The sequence below is a fragment of the Salmo salar genome, chromosome ssa23 (assembly GCF_905237065.1).
Source record: "Salmo salar chromosome ssa23, Ssal_v3.1, whole genome shotgun sequence".
Classification (NCBI taxonomy): domain Eukaryota; kingdom Metazoa; phylum Chordata; class Actinopteri; order Salmoniformes; family Salmonidae; genus Salmo; species Salmo salar.
The window spans coordinates 16,906,525-16,926,953 of record NC_059464.1 but is presented as its reverse complement, the minus strand read 5'-3'; the positions used below and the strand labels follow the sequence as shown (position 1 = coordinate 16,926,953).

The 20,429-nt window shown below is 44.4% G+C and overlaps 1 protein-coding gene across 1 annotated transcript; it reads left to right on the top strand.

Annotated features, from left to right (window-relative positions):
- The first annotated feature begins 5,301 nt into the window (after window positions 1-5,301).
- LOC123729877 (uncharacterized) lies at window positions 5,302-9,758 on the top strand. Its single transcript, XM_045706445.1, has 3 exons — window positions 5,302-5,400; window positions 7,660-7,862; window positions 8,330-9,758. The coding sequence occupies exons 2-3, from the start codon at window positions 7,676-7,678 to the stop codon at window positions 8,545-8,547; spliced, it is 405 nt and encodes a 134-aa protein (XP_045562401.1). The 5' UTR covers window positions 5,302-5,400; window positions 7,660-7,675; the 3' UTR covers window positions 8,548-9,758.
- The last annotated feature ends 10,671 nt before the right edge of the window (window positions 9,759-20,429 follow it).

Genomic DNA, 20,429 nt, shown 5'->3' with positions numbered 1-20,429 from the left:
AAGGAGAGCTTGGACCTACGCCACCTTACTACCAGCTAGGAGCAGAGACCGGAGCAGTGTGAAAGATCAGCAAAGCCAGGCTGAACTATAATCCCGAGAGGCCATCCTCCGCCTGCTGTATCTTAGAGGTGAGCCTAGCTCCATACTCTCACATGAGAACCTCTTTAAATGTTGTATTCTGTATGTTCCCCATGCAACCAGCTTATTGCTAACTCAGCATATAACTGAATATAAGGCTGTTCCATACAAAGTTGGCCGTACAACTTTACTATACTCTTACGGTATGTAAAACGGACCTAACTATTTGATATAATGCGGAGGGGGATCACTCTGTGCTAAGCCTTGTCTGCCAGCTCCTGTGCCACCGTGTGATGTCCCCCAAACTCAAGCCAGGGGATTTCCCTAGCTTACTGTCCAATACTACACATCCTATTGTAGTCTATATATAGCACGTATTTATTTTCCCATCTCTAGGCCATGCATATAGTAGAGTAGGTGAACTCTTAAAAAATGTCCCTCTTCCTTGTATTCCGTCATGTAACGTTGTGGGTACACATGAAGTAGGCAAAGTATCTTTGTGTCCTGCAACACCACCCAGACAGAACACCAGCTACAGAAACTACACACACAGCTGCAGGAGAGGACTGAACACATCAACCAGCTGGAGAGAGGGGTAAGGATGGACACATTAATAATATACTGTACCACCGTTTTCATTATAAGTGGTCTCAAATCAAGGAAAAGGGCAGCATCTCAAAGGAGTTACAGTGTCACATACCAGGAAAAATTATGGTCACTCACAGAATGAGTTATCAGGCCTTAAACTAGTGCCTGAAACAAAATGTGACTTGTTTCAGTACTGTATGTGTGACTGATGTCTGCCCCCTAGTGGAGAATGAGTTGTATTGCAGTTATGGAGGAATAATGCCTGGCAGCTGCAGAGAAACAGAAGAATGAACGGAGCATTTTCACAGACTGTAGAGTAGACCAAACCACAGCACACACACACATATGCTTTCACTAACACACAGGTCTGTCTCAATCCACCATGATGCTGCCTTTTGAGGCAGGTAGCTAGCTGCCTATCGATTTAGAAAGACCGGGTTCCTCATCCATATTCACACATAGGCTATGATAAGTTCAAGTTGACTAGTTAGTTGATTAACTATATGTTTTGAAACATAGAAGAGCAGCAGTCTCCAGCACTTTAAAACTACTCTGGACTTGAATATGAGGGACTCCCATAGGCGTTGGAGTCTCAGAGAGCTGGATCGGAGCAATCTAAGGAGCTAGAGGATCAAATCAAAATGGTGAGAGGATTCATGGCTTCAGTTCCCTTTACTGTTCATAAAGATTCACCCAAAGTTCCAATAAGCAATGCCATAAACATCACGCACATCTGATCCTATGTTTAACATGGATGTTTGGCCGCCTGCAAAGGTGCTTGTGTGTATACTACAGTCCTGTCATAAATGTGTTTCCTGCCCGTTTCTTGTGATTCATTTCTGCCTGTCCTGTACGGTTGAGGATATCTTTGAAGTGATCCTTTGTAGCTCAGTTGGTAGAGCACGGCGCTTGTAATGCCAGGGTAGTGGATTAGATTTCCGGGACCATCCATACGTAAAATGAATGCACACATGATTGTAAGTCGCTTTGGATAAAATGGCATATATTATGAAGCAGAAACACTCTCGGATAGCGGAGTTGGAGAGAACCTTCTCTTCAAACCCAGCGTGAGAGACAGGAGGTCCAGCACAGGCTCAACATATCCATGGCTAGTGCACTAACCCCAGTCCCAATCATGTCAATCTCTTAGGATAGCAAGATGAGAGACAAACAAGACCAGGATGCCTTAAGAGCTCTGAGTGCAGGCTACAGAGTCAACCACCAAGGAACACTTACTTAACTCCTTGTGCATTTTCTCAACTCTCTCAGTCAACTCAATTATGCCATAATAACATGTGATGTTTTCATTTCTCATTATAATTGCTGGTTAGAGCAGGCTTTTTTCCTTTTTCTGCCCTGTTGAATGTGAGGTTTTTGGAGACGGATGAGTTGAGTAGCTATGTGCAGCAGATACAGGGAGTGAAGGGACGCTATGAGAGAGTGAGCTGGAGACACGAGCCAAAGAGGTATAAAGTCATTAAGATCTCAATAGTTTCTTAATTTCCTGTACAACACTCATCACACAATGTATTTTGCATCTGTGGGTGGGACAGAAAATAAGACTAGAAAATATTCGAACTGGTAAAGTATAGGGGTGTAGACTAGCTAGAGATACCCAAACAGGCACTGTCCACCTTTTCAGTTGGTGGTGGTAAGTCACCATTTCGTTTGCTCTTTCCAACCGATAAAACCTCACTGAAGAAGACACTCCCTGAATCCCAAATCAACCCCTAGGCCCTACCCCCTAGGAAGTTGTATATATTTGAGTATTGGATAGGTGTAAGCAATATGGTTCAGAAGAAGGTCAGCAGGCAGCTCTTATGCTTGTTGGGTTGTTCTCAGGTGGAGGCTCTGCAGTCAGAGGTGAGGAGCAGCTCTCTGGTGTGCCAGAGCTCCAGGTTCTGCCAGAGCTTGTGTTCATCAAATAGCTTTAACTGGTACTGTTCTTTGTAGACAAAGCCTGCTTTTGTGGGCTGGCCTGAACTTGTACTAAGGACAGAGAAGGGTTATTAAAATAATCCTCATATCTGTTAATAACTGACTGCATGCTTGCTGCGCATACTGTTTATGAGTGTTTTGAAAAGCTTCGTTGTTTAGACGGATACCATTTTTTTAAAAACTAATTACCTCAGGCTTTCAGGGGGTGACTACACTCTTAGAAAAAAAAAAGGTGCTAAGTAGAACCATGTAGGGTTCTTCAGTTTGTCCCTATAGGGAAACCCTTTTTGGTTCTAGATATAACCCTTTGCAGAGGGTTCTTCATAGAACCCCCTGTAAATGGTTTTAACTAGAACTCTCTATAACAGGTTATGCCTAGAACCCTCTATGATGGATTCTACCAAGAAACCGTTTATATTTGAAGGGTTCTTCCTAGAACCTCCAATTAACAGTTCCACAAGCCTTATTAGCCTTTAAAATTAAGCTCTTTATGACAATACATTACAAGGACACCTGCTCTTTCAATGACAGACTGACCAGGTGAGTCCAGGTGAAAGCTATGATCACTTATTGATGTCACTTGTTAATTTACACTGATTGAAGTGGATTTAAGGGGAGGAGACAGGTAAAATAACACTTTTTTAACCCTTGAGACAATGAATTGTGTATGTGTGCCATTCAGAGGGTGAATGGGAAAGACAAACATTTTGTTGCCTTTGAACGGGTTATGGTACTTGGTGCCAGGTGCACCAGTTTGTGTCAAGAACAGCAACACTGCTGAGTTTTTCACCCTCAACAGTTTCCTGTATGTGTCAAGAATGGTCCACCACCCAAAAGACATCCATCCAATTTGACAACAACATGGGCCAGCATCCCTGTGGAATGCTTTCAACACCTTGTAGAGTCCATGCCCCAATGAATTGAGGCTGGTCTGATATTAGTGTATTTATTTTTTATTTATTTAACTAGGCAAGTCAGTTAAGAACAAATTCCTTTTTTCAATGACAGCCTAGGAACAGTGGGTTAACTGCCTTGTTCATGGGCAGAATGACAGATTTTTACCTTGTCAGCTCGGGGATTCAATCTTGCAACCTTTCGGTTACAAGTCCAACGCTCTAACCGCTAGGCTACCTGCTGCCTCGTGTATCATCAAGCCTTTCTTTGAGGGCCTAGTTGTACCCCAACACAGCGGTGTTAAGAAACTCTTTGTTTACAGGTCACATCAGACCTGCAGTTCACATTATGCTGGCTTGAAAAGTGATGTGAAATTCCTATTGCCAGGGTGAGGATATCCAACAATGGGAACTTTTAATCACCCACAACCTGCATTCAGAATGACTGCCAGGGTAGTGAAGATTGATTAATGGGACTACCTAAATTATCTCAACTAGGACAACCATCTCAGTAACGGGTTCAATAAATACAACTACTAACAGATTGGATTAATTTATAAAATGTATGTTTTATATCTTTGTGTAGCATAAGATTAATCAACCAATCAATGTACATGCAAAAACAGACATTGAAACAAACTATTCTGAAAATCAACCTGCAATAGAACATTATTGGAAATATGATAATGATGGGTGTGGTTTTGAGTGTGACATTTTTACTCTGTGTGGAGTAAAACAATCACACAACTCTGTTTATTAACATTGGCATTTGTTTGTGAGATATTCTAGGTTGGGTGAACAAAAGGTTTTGAGTTACTGTATATAATCACAGTTACACCATAAGTCGTTTATCATAAAACATATACCTCCACCCTTCTGCTTCCCGGAGAGATGTTTGTTCCTGTCGGCACGATGTACTGAGAGCCCAACTGGCTTTACAGAGTCAGACAGTATATCTCGAGAGAGCCATGTTTCCGTGAAGCAGAGTATGTTACAATCCCTGGTGTCTCTCTGAAAAGCAACTCTCGCCTTGAGCTCATCAATTTTATTATCCAGAGATTGGACATTAGCGAATAAAATACTCGGGAGTGGTGGGTGGTGTGCACGCTTCCTAAGTCGGACCAGAAGACCCCCTCAAGTACCTCTTCTCCGCCAGCGTTGTTTTGGGTCAGCCTCTGGAATAAGTTCAATTGCTCTGGGGAGAGCAAACAAAGGATCCGCTCCAGGGAAGTCATAATCCTGGTCGTAATGCTGGAAGTTTTGGTGAGTTACCGGCGCTCTAATATCCAATAGTTCTTCCCGGCTGTATCTAATGACACAACAATTCCTGATCTAATAACGTAAAAAAATAGTAATTAAACAAACAAAATACTGCAGAGATGTGTAAGAGCTAGTCGTGATCTCCGTCGGCGCCATCATTACGGATACTTCAGGATTTTGGCTATGAGGCCCTTTATCTACTTCCCCAGAGTCAGATGAACTCGTGGATACCATTTTCATGTCTCTGTGTCCAGTGTGAAGGAAGTTATAGGTAGTTTCGCGAGCCAATGCTGACTAGCATTAGCACAATGCCTGGAAGACTATTTGAATCTGCTAGCATGCTAGCTGACACTCAGTTTTCAAGGATGAAAAAAGTTATAGGTAGAACCCTATCCCTCCACAAAGAACCCTTTTACAACCATTTTTTCTAAGACTATATAGTATAGTGGGTAAAAAGGAACTATTTGTTCAAATGTACAGTTTACCAGACAATGTTATTATCATGCTAGGTTTGGAGATGAGGTGAGGGGGTTCAGTTCACTGTGTGTGTGTGCGTGTGTGTTTCTTCAGGTGGACCACTTGGAGAAGGACCTGGAGAAAGAGAAGGCACTAGCCTCCAAAATGCTGAAGAGGAGACAGCAGAGTGAGACTAGTTTTAACTCTCTGTACTGTACTGTACTCGGCTTTACGCTATGCTACTGCCAAGCACTGCACAACACTGTGTAGCTGTCATGGTCCCATGATGAGGTAGCCCCGCCTGCAAACTTCAAAACCAGTGTCTGCCCCCAGCCCAAGAGGGAATTTCTAAGACATTGGTTGCTCCTGTGGGAGACCCAGGATCATATCTCGCATGTTACATTGGTGCCCAACGAGGGGTGGTTTCTCATGGGGGAGGAGGTCAAAAGGGGGGGGTGTGATTGTTGTGGACATGAGTTGGTTGAGTGATGAGATCGCCCCACCTGCGAACTTCAAAACCAGTGCCTGCCCTCAGCCCAAGAGGATTTTCCTGTTGGTCTAAGACGTTGATTGCTCTCGTGGGATAACCTGGTTTATATCCCGCGTGTTATAACTGCATGCAAACGACTGCTATTAAATGTATCACTTACATTCACTACTGAGACGAGGCTGCATGTTGAGGTTCTCAAAAATTATATGATAGAATTTAAAGTATAGGTTTTTTCCAATTTCCAGACCCAACAGTAAACCTCCATTCAGGAGTTGGTGGGTGGAAGTTCTATCAACGTCTGACTTCCACCATCGCCAAGTGATGTCTGTCTTGTACTAATCAAGCTATCTACTGATTGCAGCAGTCTGGTGATTTTGAAGTGAAATTAGGTGGGCCTCCCGGGTGGCGCAGCAGTCTAAGGCACTGCATCGCAGTGCTTGAGGCATCATTACAGACCTGGTTTCGATCCCAGGCTGTGTCACAACCGGCCATGACCGGGAGTCCCATAGGGCGACGCACAATTGGCCTAGCATCGTCCGGGTTAGGGGAGGGTTTGGCTGGGTGGGCTTTACTTGGCTCATCGCGCTCTAGTGAATCCTTGTGGCAGGCCGGGCACCTGCAGGCTGACTTCCGGTCGTCAGTTGAACAGTGTTTCCTCCAACACATTGGTGCAGCTGGCTTCTGGGTTAAGCTGGTGGGTGTTAAGGAGCGCGGTTTGGTGGGTCATGTTCTGGAGAACGCATGACTCAACCTTCGCCTCTCCAGAGCCCGTTGGGGAGTTGAGACAATGTAATTGAAATTGGGAGGAAAAAGGGAGGGGGGGAGTGAAATGAGGCAAAGTCAAACACATGTATGCCTGCAGTAAGAAATAATGGAGGGAGATTTAGACAGATAGTCTTTATAGAATGTAATTCCAGATATGAGAGTGGTTAGGTTTAGTCCCATAATGGGTTTGATTAAACTAGATGTCTTTGTAAAGATGCTGGTCTTGACAACATACAGTACTTTATTATGAAAGACAACAGAATACATTATGATGGGCATTCTAACATTGGTTTGGACATTATTATGTAGTTGTGTAATATCAGCTATTTGTTTTTAGAGGATGTTTCTTACTGTCACATACACAGGATAGGTGCAGTGAAATCTATTGTACGGGGTCAGCCACAGTAGTACAGTGCCCCTGGAGCAAATTAGGGTAAAGTGTCTTGTCCAAGGGCACATCGGCAGATGTTTCACCTTGTCGGCTCTGGTATTTGAACCAGCAACATTTCGGTCCTTTAATCGATAGTTGTTAGAGTGCTCCATTAGTTGGTGTTGGGTGGACGCATTATTAGGCCTCTTTCAGTTGCTGGGAATGGATTTGATATGGCCAGTTTAACTCCCTGAGTTACTGTGACCCTGCTGAGTTACTGTGACCCTGGCATCTTCAAGTGTCATATTTGTCTAAATAGACTTGTACTTAGTTAAATGTTCTCCTTCAATATTGAGCCTAATGTCTCGGCTGGTTGAGTGTATAATGTCAGTTAGCTGCAGGGCTTGGTGAAGCCAGTCTTATGACTTGTCTGATTATAACGCTCTGTACTCTGTGTTTGTTGTTTTGGAAGCTGTTTTCTGCTCTTTGTTGGGGGTATATAAGAGGCCTAGATAGCCCAGCCCTTAAAGATCAACTGGAGGACTCAGGAGCAGGACAAACACTACATGCTAGAGACCAGTAGAAGGAATAGGTTAGAGATTTTCAATCCAGACCAGGGAAACAGTACACGCAGAATATTGTGTACAGCATCTTGTATGTGACTGACTTCTCTAGACATCCCAAAAACCTTCTACCTTTTGTGTTGTCAAGTATCGTAATCAGTGCAAACGACTTTAGGGTGACCTTTTACAGACGTAGCGTGTCTAGCAGCCATACGCCCCTGTTGAGAGCCAGGGTTTGTCTGTTCTCCTGACCTGTAGGCAGTTAACGGAGGACATGAATAAGGTTCAGAGTGAGCTGAGTGAGCGAGAGCAGCAGATGCTGCGCATACGGAGAGATAGCGTCACGAAGGCCTTCCAGCTCTCCAAGATGGAGAAGATGCTAGCCGAGACCAGAGGAAAGCTGGACAAGAAGACTGAGCCTGGTACGGAAAGTAAAGGACGGGACAACCGGGACGACATGGGTCTGTATCAATATCCTTACGCTAATTGACTTCAGTTTCTTCTCTGAACTGCATGAACACTTCATGGTTTTAGTGCTATGGATAAACTGTCATTTAAATCATTCAAATGTAGTTAATATGATAGTGCATGTGCCCTTGATTTTATAGACCGTATCTACTTTTGATAGTGTATATTTTAGCATGAGACCATGTCATCAAAGGATTCTTCTGAGTACTTTCTTTGTTCTGGACTGATGCTATCCCTGTGTATTTTAGCATCTTTTAGATTTGTTTTCTCTCTGAATGTCTGTGTCTTAAGGGGTTGGTTTCCAAGGCACAGATTAAGCCTAGTTCTGAACTAAAATGCATGTCAGATTTTAGTCAAGGACTAAGCTTAATCTGGGTCCAGGAACCTGGCTCAAAATGTTAGCTCTCCCTTGGAGTAACTGTTTCTGATCTGGTTCTTCTCTGGGCCTTGTCTGGTGCAGTCCAGGACCTGGAGGATAAGGTGCGTTTCACCAGGAGAGACAGGAGGAACTCCCTGCACCGCACCCAGCTGCTGGAGAGCCAGATGAAGACTGTGAAGGGAGAGCTGGTGGACACACTGGACCACCTGCAGGAGCTGCGAGACCGGCTGAGACGCTCACAGGCCAACGCAGAGCAGCGCAAAGTTGACATGGAGAAACTGCAAGCAGGGATGAGGTGAGCCAACAACCCCAATGGTTCTGGCCCAATGTGCAGGGGCAGAGGCTCCTTCAGTCTTCTCCTATGCTCACAACCACTTGGTTCTTGGTACTTTGGCCTCCCTTGGTACCTGCTTCACTATTTTTCACCAATGGGGCCAGAACACCTCAATCTTGACGACAAAGCTGAATCCAAATACTTTTTTAACTGTAACAAATGTATATTGCCTTTTTACAGTTTGTAATACTCCCAAATCTTTGGAAATACTTATCTACTTTGTTTTTACTCCGTTTTCACTACCCACAAACTGCTTTTGTGACTTGGCTGTTGTTAGGGATTGATAAACACTTAACTCCTATTCCCAGCACTGTATTCCCTGTCTGTGTTGTGTGAAAACTCAGAGCCAGACCAGAATGTCAATTACCGAAAAACTGTGCTACAATCCAATGGGAAAGAAGCAAAAGATTGAACTGTTTTTAACTTGTCTTAAATCGAGATAAACTTGTGCAACACTGTGTGGTGTTGTATTGTCAAGGGTTGTCAAAGGTTATTATGTACATAAATACATTTTCCAGGGGACGACGACTGAACTTCTCTGAGACCAATGATGGCTGATAAACAACACTGATTCTCCCCCCCCCCATTGTCATATGTCACTTGGAGGCAGTGGTCAGTGAAACTGGTTTTGGGGTGTCTGTTGGTGCTGTTTCAAACATACATTCTGTGAAACAGCAGCAGCCCATGAATATGGTGTAACAAAGTTCAACTTGTGCTATTTTTTATAAGGTCAAGTATCATTGACCTCATTACATTCTTGCCAGCCCTCCAGTTCCTATTCATACAGTATGAAAAGAAAACAGCAAGTATCATGTCTGTTTTATTGGGGGATTTTCCATACTGAAATAAAGCAGTCCCTGTTTCAATTGAAAATATTTGAGTGCCAAGATGTAAGTTCAGCCAAGATGTAGCACTACTTGTATTATAAGATGAAAGGCACACATTCACTCATTTTTTTTTGTCAGACAGATTATAAATGGTGACTTGGCAACCTCTACTGTTCCTGTGTCTTGTCACATGGATGTGACCACTGAACTGGACAAGTTGCTATGGAAACTATTGTATTATCAGCTATCTTACCACAGTTACTTTGAGTACACTGCAGATAGCTATGGAAGCTACCTGCAAAAGCAGCAGTCTGCAATGTATTACATGTGAATTAAAATGTAAACATGTTTTCACTGACTCATTTTTGTCTATACCATACAGATACAACACTATCACAACCAGGTTCTGAACGAGGTTATATCCATGTATGGTGTTTGGTACATTCTATGTACTTTCCCTCAAACTGCAGGGTAGCATCGTTGCTACATGAATGGTTCCAGTGTTTCTAATAGCAGCAGGGATTGTCTGTCTGTCTGTGTCCAAAATGGCTCCCTATTCCGTGTATATAGTGTACTACTTTGACCAAAGCCCTATGGGCCTTGATCCAAAGTAGTACACTATATAGGGAAAATGGTGCCATTCAGCATGCAGCGTCTGTCTGTTTTCCTGTTCCCTCAGGTGAGTGTCAGCTGAGTGTCTCTGAAGCAGCACTCATGTTCTAACTCTTAGCCCCATGGCAAAGATGTGATCAGACTAGATGTAGCATTGTTTTCCACCACACAGACAGCATCACATGCTAGAAAGCTATTGGCTATGGCTATCATCTGCTGTCCTGTCCATGATCAAAACCCAAATCACTGATGTTCTTGTACAGTTAGGCAATTGCAAATGTTTCACTTGAGGAGAACACTCTTATATTACCTTACTTCTGGATTCGGAGTTAACCTCTTCTCTGTTGATTGACACTTTTGGCCCCTACTGTGTGTGTGTGTGTGTGTGTGTGTGTGTGTGTGTGTGTGTGTGTGTGCGCATACAAACACGATTTGTGTGTGTCATTGAGTATCTACGAGCTCTGCATGTGTGTGTATGTTTTCCCAGGGAGCTACAGAGCCAGTTGGAGGAGACATGTAGGGAGTTGGTTTAGAAGAAACAAGGTTATAGACAAAGATACAGAACTTAAGGAAAAACAGGAGGAAATTCAACTAAAAGCCCTTCAGGTGCAGCCGAGCAACACAAACATTTCATACCTGGTTTATTATTTATTCAAAGATAATAAAAGATTACACACTATAGTTTCCCACGTCAACACATCATTTGAGCATATGTTGATTGTGATTCTTTCTGTAGCTCAGTAAGTTAGAAGCTGCAGTCGAGAGTCACTCTCAGGAAATGCAGCATAAACCCATTCTCCAACGGGGTCCGGGACCAACCAGGTTGACTACGTCCTTTTCTGTCAATCAGCATCACATGCAACATGGTTCTGATAGTTGAAATATGTATATTCTTATTTGCTAAACTTATGTAAACTAATAACGGTCAAATGTTCCACAAACTCAAAGCCTCTTAGCAGTGACAAACCAATCCTTGTTCATGACCTGTGCAAGTTGTGTGGTTAGTAGATCTAGTGTAGTCTAGTGTGTTCGAAGAGTTTGTGTCTGTCAGGTGGCGTTTCCGAGTGAGAGGCTGGAGTTGATACAGAAACAACTGCAGGGAAAAGAAGAACCGGAGAAGGTGCAGTCAGTGTTTCTCCATGCTGGAGGACAGTGAATGTATTGCTAATAATAATTGGTTAGGGTTATTTATAAACTGAGTGGTTCGAGCCCTGAATGCTGATTGGCTGACAAAACATTTATTTTTACTGCTCTAATTACGTTGGTAACCAGTTTATAATAGCAATAAGTCACCTCGGGGGTTTGTGATGATGTATGGCCAATATACCACGGCTAAGGGCTGTGTCCAGGTACTCTGTGTTGCGTTGTGCCTAAGAACAGCCCTAGCCGTAGCATATTGGCCATATACCGCACTCCCTCGGGCCTTATTGCTTAAGTATATCACACAAAGTAGTGTTGTCACAATATCAGAATTTTGAATTTGACACCGATACCAGGTTTAGTATCCAGGGGCGAAAATCTGATATCAACTTTGGAGGGGACAATTACATGAACTTTTCTCAAGAGCAATTCCTGAGGGGGACACCAAAAGTAGTGCTGTAACACATAGCTTACATTGTAATATGGTAAATGTATATTGAGGAATCAAAGAAATAAGGTGTTTGCCGTACTCCTAACTACCGGTACCCAAAACTACACAACTAATCACAACAGCAATACCATTGCCTTTAACAAATCTTAGTTCAGTCACCAGTTTAAGTTGAGAGTGGTCTAGTCTTTGAGATATTAGGCTACTAGGGTTCTTACTATGCGTTTTGGTGTATTGAAAAATACTCTGATGTCCGTCTTTTATTTTTCTGCCATTTTTCTACCTGGCTGGCTGGCTGGCTGGCTACACACACAGTGTGTAGGTTATTTACAGTAGGAGATGGGCTTCTATCATCTTCAATCATTCTATTTGGGCTTCGATCTAAAAGGTAGCTAGCAAATGTGAAACGGATTAAAATGACAAGAGTTGACAGCTGTATGAGTTCACCATTTACACAACATATGCTGCAACCTTTTGTAATTTTAATAGTTTGTTTCATATTGGCTGGCTTCCAACAATAGCTGAATTTGCAAAGCTAGCGAGCACCAATTCAGTTTCAGTGGTGTTTGCTATAATCTTTGCTACCCAGGTTAAATAAAGGTGAAATAAAATAAATAAATAAAAGTTCACTTGCGACAATTTAGCTTTTGCAACGAGACCATTAAATATATTTAAGAGAGTGTAGTTCTGTTCAGTTTGGATTTCAGTTTATCGCTAACCTTATCACAGGGACTTTGAAGCACTAACTTACAACATCTGCATGCTGATTCCATCTTTGACGATGCCACATAAATGGAATAGGTACTAGCTAGCTTAATAGTTAATATTTGCGCGCTAGCTCTGCATATTCAGCTAGTGTGTGTGCCCGATTGACTGGATTAACCTCACGTCAGTTACGTGCATTGAGTGCCTTTCAGACAGTAGATACGACCCCTCTGTTACCTTGCCAACTAAGGAACTGGCAGTGGATCAAACCATTGTGAGGCAAAGGGTGGGGGGGTTGCAATCTTTTGAAACTTAAAAACGCGTTATTAAATGTCTATAATCAGCACAATTGCTTTCATTGCGTATTATTAATATTATTTAAATTACATAGTTATGTTTACAGTGATATATTGGGGGGGGACAAATTATATTTTTCCCAGGATGGGGGGGGGGTCGTGTCCCCCCGTCCCCCCCGGGATTTCCGCCCCTGTTAGTATCACGATACTGGATACAATCACGATACTCGATACCGAAAAGAAGGCATATTATCCAGTCACAGAATGGCACTTGATCCAGACAGATAAACTCAGCTGCTGCTCTGTTCGATCACTAGGCATCTTTTGACTTCAATATCATCAAATTTTTTATTATTATTTTTTACCTCAATTCTAGTACTGAACCGTTTTTGATGTTTTAGTATTGAAAGAGTACCGAAGTTTCGGTCTACCGTGCAACACTACTTTAAAGTTATGGTTATGTTAGCGTTATGTACAGTATATCATGCTTTTCCAGTCGTTCAATGCGCTTTACATAGTAAGTGGGAAATCACATCATCCACCACTAGTGACTGCATGGCTCTGTTGGAAGGCTTATTTGTCTCAAAGACCCAATGGAATTTCATCATAGGGCACTGGAAACAACTCATTGATTGAGAGCTCGAAGGAGAATGGCAAGAACCGTGCAAGCTAACAGGCGGGCCACAAACAGGCAAATAATGGCGCAGAACAACAGGGGTGTGCAGAATGGCATCTCGGAACGCAAAACTTGTTGGTCCATGGCCTCATCCTGCCTGGTGTCAACGGTACAGGCTGATAGTGGTGTAATTGTGTGGGGAATGGTTGGGGTTATCTTTGTATGCATTCCTTTGATTGTTTTTTTTTTAACCTGTAACCCCCCTTAAAAAAGTGAGTCACAAAAAAAGCGTGTCGCCTTGTTATTAACTTCCAAAATTGGAAGTCGCGTCAAAGGCTCTCTTTCCATTTAACTTGAAAACCTTAACATCCGGTTAATGGAGACTCTGCAGATGCTATATCTCAATAACCCAGTACCCAGCATAAATAACTGCACAGTTTTTAAAGAAAACAATGGAATGAATCCGAGTTTGCACAAAGTGTAGCTTATTTGGTTGCATTGTAAACATGCATCATTCACTTATGACTGTTGGGGAGCGGCTTGGCATTTCTGGCTATTGAAATGTCTTAGCTTAATTGAGGGATTTTGCATGCCCGTTACCTATTATTTGACCTTATGACTTGGAGGCATATGAAAATCCTGAAAGTGGAACAAAGCTATTGAATGGTCAGTGATCATCACTATTTGAAGCATGTAATTAACTAAATAGACTTCCATTTAGGCTGCAATATGTTATCGCCAAGTGGGACCGTCATGTTAGCCTTCATAAGGAGAATGTGGTTTTTAGGCCTAGAGGCTACACAAATCCACAAGGAGTCTGATGTAGCTTTAAAAAACAGAGGGAATTAATAAAAATCTGTAAATATGAATAAAAATGTTAAATGACAAGCCTAGTTTAGCCGAGGAGAAAACATTGAACTATGTGTATTTGTATTTATTATGGATCCCCATTATCTGCAGCCGAGGCACCCTTCCTGGGGTCCGGCAAAATTAAGGCAGTTATACAATTTAAAAGAAAACATTTACAAAACATTCATAACAGATTTCACAACACATTAAGCTATGTTGGGAGAAAGACAGGATCCTTCCTGGCTTGCAATGATTCGCTGAGATAATGGTTGGGCTGGACATGCCGAGAGATGAGTCCTGATAGGACTGGCATGTCACAGGCTTCTTCTTCTTCATTATGGCGGTCCACAGACAAAGAATAAACATTCACACTTAATACATGAGACAAAGGTCCCTAGCGAACTGACACAAAAAAGGGACACTTATCGTTGATACATTTTAGAACTATTCTCACATTAATCATATACTTTGCACACGAACCGCCACCCGTTTGAAGTAAGAAATCATGCATGTATACGTGTGAGTGCAGTTCGCTGTTTATCTCTGTCGGAACCAGCCCTCCTAAAGAAGGTTGTTGGCCTTTCAGCGGCAAGCTTCTATGGCTCTGATTGTCCGAAAGTGATCTCCCCTTTCCCGTCTTCTACTGTTGTTCACTCTGGAAGATAGCTAGAAAGCCGTGTCGACGGTTCCCATTGGTTATGAGCATAGTAGGATGCAGTGATTTGAGAAGAGTAGTACAGTAGGATGATTTGAAGAGTTTTCTTTTCTAAATATTTGATTTAAGACAGCTAATCAGCCGTACCAGTGAATGTCCGGGAGATGAGCTTCTCGCCTACACCTCGTGTTGATATTCAAGGTTCAGGATTCAAACTTCGAACCATTTCAAATGTGTAGCTACCGTCTCATGTTTCCTGGTCTAATGTTCATTTCTGTTACCAAGCCTTTTATGCACTCTGGCCGAAGGGGATGGTTCCATCAGTCTGACACGCTCTCTGGCCTCACTTGGGCGTGGCTACTTACTATGCACAGTTTATAGGAGATAGATTCTCATATACCTCCTAAAATCGCATTCATATCTTATCAAAAATACTTTCATAATTTTGTCATATTTCATATACAATGTTAAGGATGGAGACTTCCTACCTGTAGTGTAAATACTTTTTAAGTTACAATATTTCCTCCATAACCTTTTTAATGACATCACAAAAAAACAACAATATGACAATAGTTTTCTATAGCTCATCTCCGACCGGCAGGTAGTCTAGTGGTTAAAGTGTTGGACTAGTAACCGAAAGGTTGCAAGATTGAATCCCCGAGCTGACAAGGTAAACATCTGTCGTTCTGCACCTGAACAAGGCAGTTAACCCACTGTTCCTAGGCCGTCATTGAAAATAAGAATTTGTTCTTAACTGACTTGCCTAGTAAACATTTTTTTAAATCTTATGTTAGAAATATTGTTCCAGTATTCGCTTTTTGAAACTGTTAAAGCTTCAGCGGGAAGAATGTCTGTTAACAAAGCCATTCCTTGGGTTAATACTGGAGGGCAAAAGAGAGTCCTCTTCTCCTGTAATTTACAACAGGGTGTGAGCTGTCAAACAGTCCCAATTCCCTCCTCCCCTCTTTTGTGGGTGAGAGAAGGTCTGGTCATTGTCAACCATTGCCAAGCTTATCTGACCCATTGTGATCCTCACAGGCCAGTCATGACACAACTAACCCTACACCCATTAAAACCTCTTCACTATTCCACTACATTGGACTGATCCAACAGGCCAGAAGCCTGGGAGGATGGGACATTATAGTTCAAAACACATTGTAACTCTTCTGCAGTAAAATCTTATACACCCAAGTACCTCTGCAGCTCCCACCACGACATCTATCCTCTGTGATTTACATTCCTGCGGTACAGTTGACAACCTTGGCCATGAATGCCAAAACAAACTTTACTGAATGAAGCACGTCATTCCTATCACTCTCTATTAAAATGTGATTTGATTTGACATCGGCCTACTCACAAGGATCCTCTTAGGATCCTTCACCCTGGACCCATCTTCCTCTACTATTCTCTTCACTGCATCAGCTTACGACACCTTCTGTACTACTCTGATCCTGGCAACCTCAACCTGTCTTTTTCTCACTGGACACCTCTGCACCATGGGTACCCCTACAGTTTACACACACAACTTTTCCCACAATACTACACATTATTTTGTCTCATATCCTCCTGCACACTTCTCACATCTAGAACACCTAAAACAATGTAATGGTTTCGGGACAAAAGCTCTCACGAGATAACTGACACATCTAAACTTTATCTGGTAAAAACTCTGCATCAAAATTCAGTAATACAGACAGTGTCTTCTCCGTTTCAGCACGTTCTCCACTGGGTCTGCGTCGCACCAAACGGCAGGTCCCACAGACACCAGTAATCTTCAACTTCAGTTGACAATCCTCAACACTTAAGCCACTCCAGTTATCACTCCTTTCAATGGCGTCCTGCTCTGGAGAGGAAAGCAAGTCACAGTTTTTGTCCCCAGTCGCGTGGTCAAATCAACACAATTCCGCGTCAAGTTAATTTCACTGACCCAACATTCCACAACCTCTCCACCCAACCTGACACCACATATGGATCAGCCAGAAGGCAAGGATCCATTCTCTCCAAACATCTTCATCAACATCGGGACAAGGCTCAAACTCGGGGGTCTTCATTGCACCTACCACCGCACTTAATCCAACTTTACTCTCGTCATGTTCAATTATTGAGGTTAGCTAGCCAGGTTAGCTAGTGTTAGCTAGCTACATAGTTGCCTTTGTATCATGATAAGGTGTAGCACTGAAACTATCGAGGTTACCTAGCCAGCTACACTTTCAAACAAAGTCAACAACGCAGCCACTGCTAGCTAGCCTACTTCACCAGCCAGCAGTACTGTATCATTTGAATCATTTTAGTCAATAAGATTTTTGCAACGTAAGCTTAACTTTCTGAACATTCGAGACATGTACTCCACTTGTCATTCCAATCTCCTTTGCATTAGCGTAGCCTCTTCTGTAGCCTGTCAACTATGTGTCTGTCTATCCCTGTTCTCTCCCCTCTGCACAGGCCATACAAACGCTTCACACCGCGTGGCCGCTGCCACTCTAACCTGGTGGTCCCAGTGCGCACGACCCACGTGGAGTTCCAGGTCTCCGGCAGCCTCTGGAACTGCCGGTCTGCGGCCAACAAGGCAGAGTTCATCTCAGCCTATGCTACCCTCCAGTCCCTCGACTTCTTGGCGCTGACGGAAACATGGATTACCACAGATAACACTGCTACTCCTACTGCTCTCTCCTCGTCTGCCCACGTGTTCTCGCATACCCCGAGAGCATCTGGCCAGCGGGGTGGCGGGACTGGAATCCTCATCTCTCCCAAGTGGACATTCTCTCTTCTGACCCATCTGTCTATCGCCTCCTTTGAATTCCATGCTGTCACAGTTACCAGCCCTTTCAAGCTTAACATCCTTATCATTTATCGCCCTCCAGGTTCCCTTGGAGAGTTCATCAATGAGCTTGACGCCTTGATAAGTTCCTTTCCTGAGGATGGCTCACCTCTCACAGTTCTGGGTGACTTTAACCTCCCCACGTCTACCTTTGACTCATTCCTCTCTGCCTCCTTCTTTCCACTCCTCTCCTCTTTTGACCTCACCCTCTCACCTTCCCCCCCTACTCACAAGGCAGGCAATACGCTTGACCTCATCTTTACTAGATGCTGTTCTTCCACTAATCTCATTGCAACTCCCCTCCAAGTCTCCGACCACTACCTTGTATCCTTTTCCCTCTCGCTCTCATCCAACACTTCTCACTCTGCCCCTACTCGGATGGTATTGCGCCGTCGCAACCTTCGCTCTCTCTCTCCCGCTACACTCTCTCCTCTTCCATCCTATCATCTCTTCCCTCTGCTCAAACCTTCTCCAACCTATCTCCTGATTCTGCCTCCTCAACCCTCCTCTCCTCCCTTTCTGCATCCTTTGACTCTCTATGTCCCCTATCCTCCAGGCCGGCTCGGTCCTCCCCTCCTGCTCCGTTGCTCGACGACTCGTTGCGAGCTCACAGAACAGGGCCCGGGCAGCCGAGCGGAAATGGAGGAAAACTCGCCTCCCTGCGGACCTGGCATCCTTTCACTCCCTCCTCTCTACATTTTCCTCTTCTGTCTCTGCTGCTAAAGCCACTTTCTACCACTCTAAATTCCAAGGATCTGCCTCTAACCCTAGGAAGCTCTTTGCCACCTTCTCCTCCCTCCTGAATCCTCCTCCCCCTCCCCCCCTCCTCCCTCTCTGCGGATGACTTCGTCAACCATTTTGAAAATAAGGTTGACGACATCCGATCCTCGTTTGCTAAGTCAAACGACACCGCTGGTCCTGCTCACACTGCCCTACCCTGTGCTTTGACCTCTTTCTCTCCTCTCTCTCCAGATGAAATCTCACGTCTTGTGACGGCCGGCCGCCCAACAACCTGCCCGCTTGATCCTATCCCCTCCTCTCTTCTCCAGACCATTTCCGGAGACCGTCTCCCTTACCTCACCTCGCTCATCAACTCATCCTTGACCGCTGGCTACGTCCCTTCCGTCTTCAAGAGAGCGAGAGTTGCACCCCTTCTGAAAAAACCTACACTCAATCCCTCCGATGTCAACAACTACAGACCAGTATCCCTTCTTTCTTTTCTCTCCAAAACTCTTGAACGTGCCATCCTTGGCCAGCTCTCCTGCTATCTCTCTCAGAATGACCTTCTTGATCCAAATCAGTCAGGTTTCAAGACTGGTCATTCAACTGAGACTGCTCTTCTCTGTGTCACGGAGGCTCTCCGCACTGCTAAAGCTAACTCTCTCTCCTCTGCTCTCATCCTTCTAGACCTATCTGCTGCCTTTGATACTGTGAACCATCAGATCCTCCTCTCCACCCTCTCAGAGTTGGGCATCTCCGGCGCGGCCCACGCTTGGATTGCGTCCTACCTGACAGGTCGCTCCTACCAGGTGGCGTGGCGAGAATCTGTCTCCGCACCACGTGCTCTCACCACTGGTGTCCCCCAGGGCTCTGTTCAAGGCCCTCTCCTATTCTCGCTATACACCAAGTCACTTGGCTCTGTCATATCCTCACATGGTCTCTCCTATCATTGCTATGCTGACAACACACAATTAATCTTCTCCTTTCCCCCTTCTGATAACCAGGTGGCAAATCGCATCTCTGCATGTCTGGCAGACATATCAGTGTGGATGACGGATCACCAGCTCAAGCTGAACCTCGGCAAGACGGAGCTGCTCTTCCTCCCGGGGAAGGACTGCCCGTTCCATGATCTCGCCATCACAGTTGACAACTTCATTGTGTCCTCCTCCCAGAGTGCTAAGAACCTTGGCGTGACCCTGGACAACACCCTGTCGTTCTCCACTAACATCAAGGCGGTGACCCGATCCTGTAGGTTCATGCTCTACAACATTCGCAGAGTACGACCCTGCCTCACACAGGAAGCGGCGCAGGTCCTAATCCAGGCACTTGTCATCTCCCGTCTGGATTACTGCAACTCGCTGTTGGCTGGGCTCCCTGCCTGTGCCATTAAACCCCTACAACTCATCCAGAACGCCGCAGCCCGTCTGGTGTTCAACCTTCCCAAGTTCTCTCTCGTCACCCCGCTCCTCCGCTCTCTCCACTGGCTTCCAGTTGAAGCTCGCATCCGCTACAAGACCATGGTGCTTGCCTACGGAGCTGTGAGGGGAACCGCACCTCCGTACCTTCAGGCTCTGATCAGGCCCTACACCCAAACGAGGGCACTGCGTTCATCCACCTCTGGCCTGCTGGCCCCCCTACCTCTGCGGAAGCACAGTTCCCGCTCAGCCCAGTCAAAACTGTTCGCTGCTCTGGCACCCCTATGGTGGAACAAGCTCCCTCACGACGCCAGGACAGCGGAGTCAACCACCACCTTCCGGAGACACCTGAAACCCCACCTCTTTAAGGAATACCTAGGATAGGATAAAGTAATCCTTCTAACCCCCCCTTAAAAGATTTAGATGCACTATTGTAAAGTGGTTGTTCCACTGGATATCATAAGGTGAATGCACCAATTTGTAAGTCGCTCTGGATAAGAGCGTCTGCTAAATGACTTAAATGTAAATGTAAATGTAAATTTCCTTCTGCAGAACTCCATATTTACTCTTGTTCCACTTTCTTCCTTTTTTTCCTGCCCACCTTCTCCCCTGGCTCCATCTCCAAGTCCGACAACCATTAAGGCATACCATGCGCTGTCATCTTGCCTTCCTTCAGCAAGTGCCTCTGTTGAGATGTGCCCAGGGTTCTGTCTATACCAGAATGGGGGCTTCCCTGGTCAGATAAT

Excerpts from the sequence above, each read along its gene's own strand:
- LOC123729877 (XM_045706445.1), top strand. The coding sequence starts at position 7,676 with ATGAATAAGGTTCAGAGTGAGCTGAGTGAGCGAGAGCAGCAGATGCTG. Across the intron at positions 7,863-8,329 it reads GGACAACCGGGACGACATGG|TCCAGGACCTGGAGGATAAG; the intron begins GTCTGTATCAAT and ends TGTCTGGTGCAG.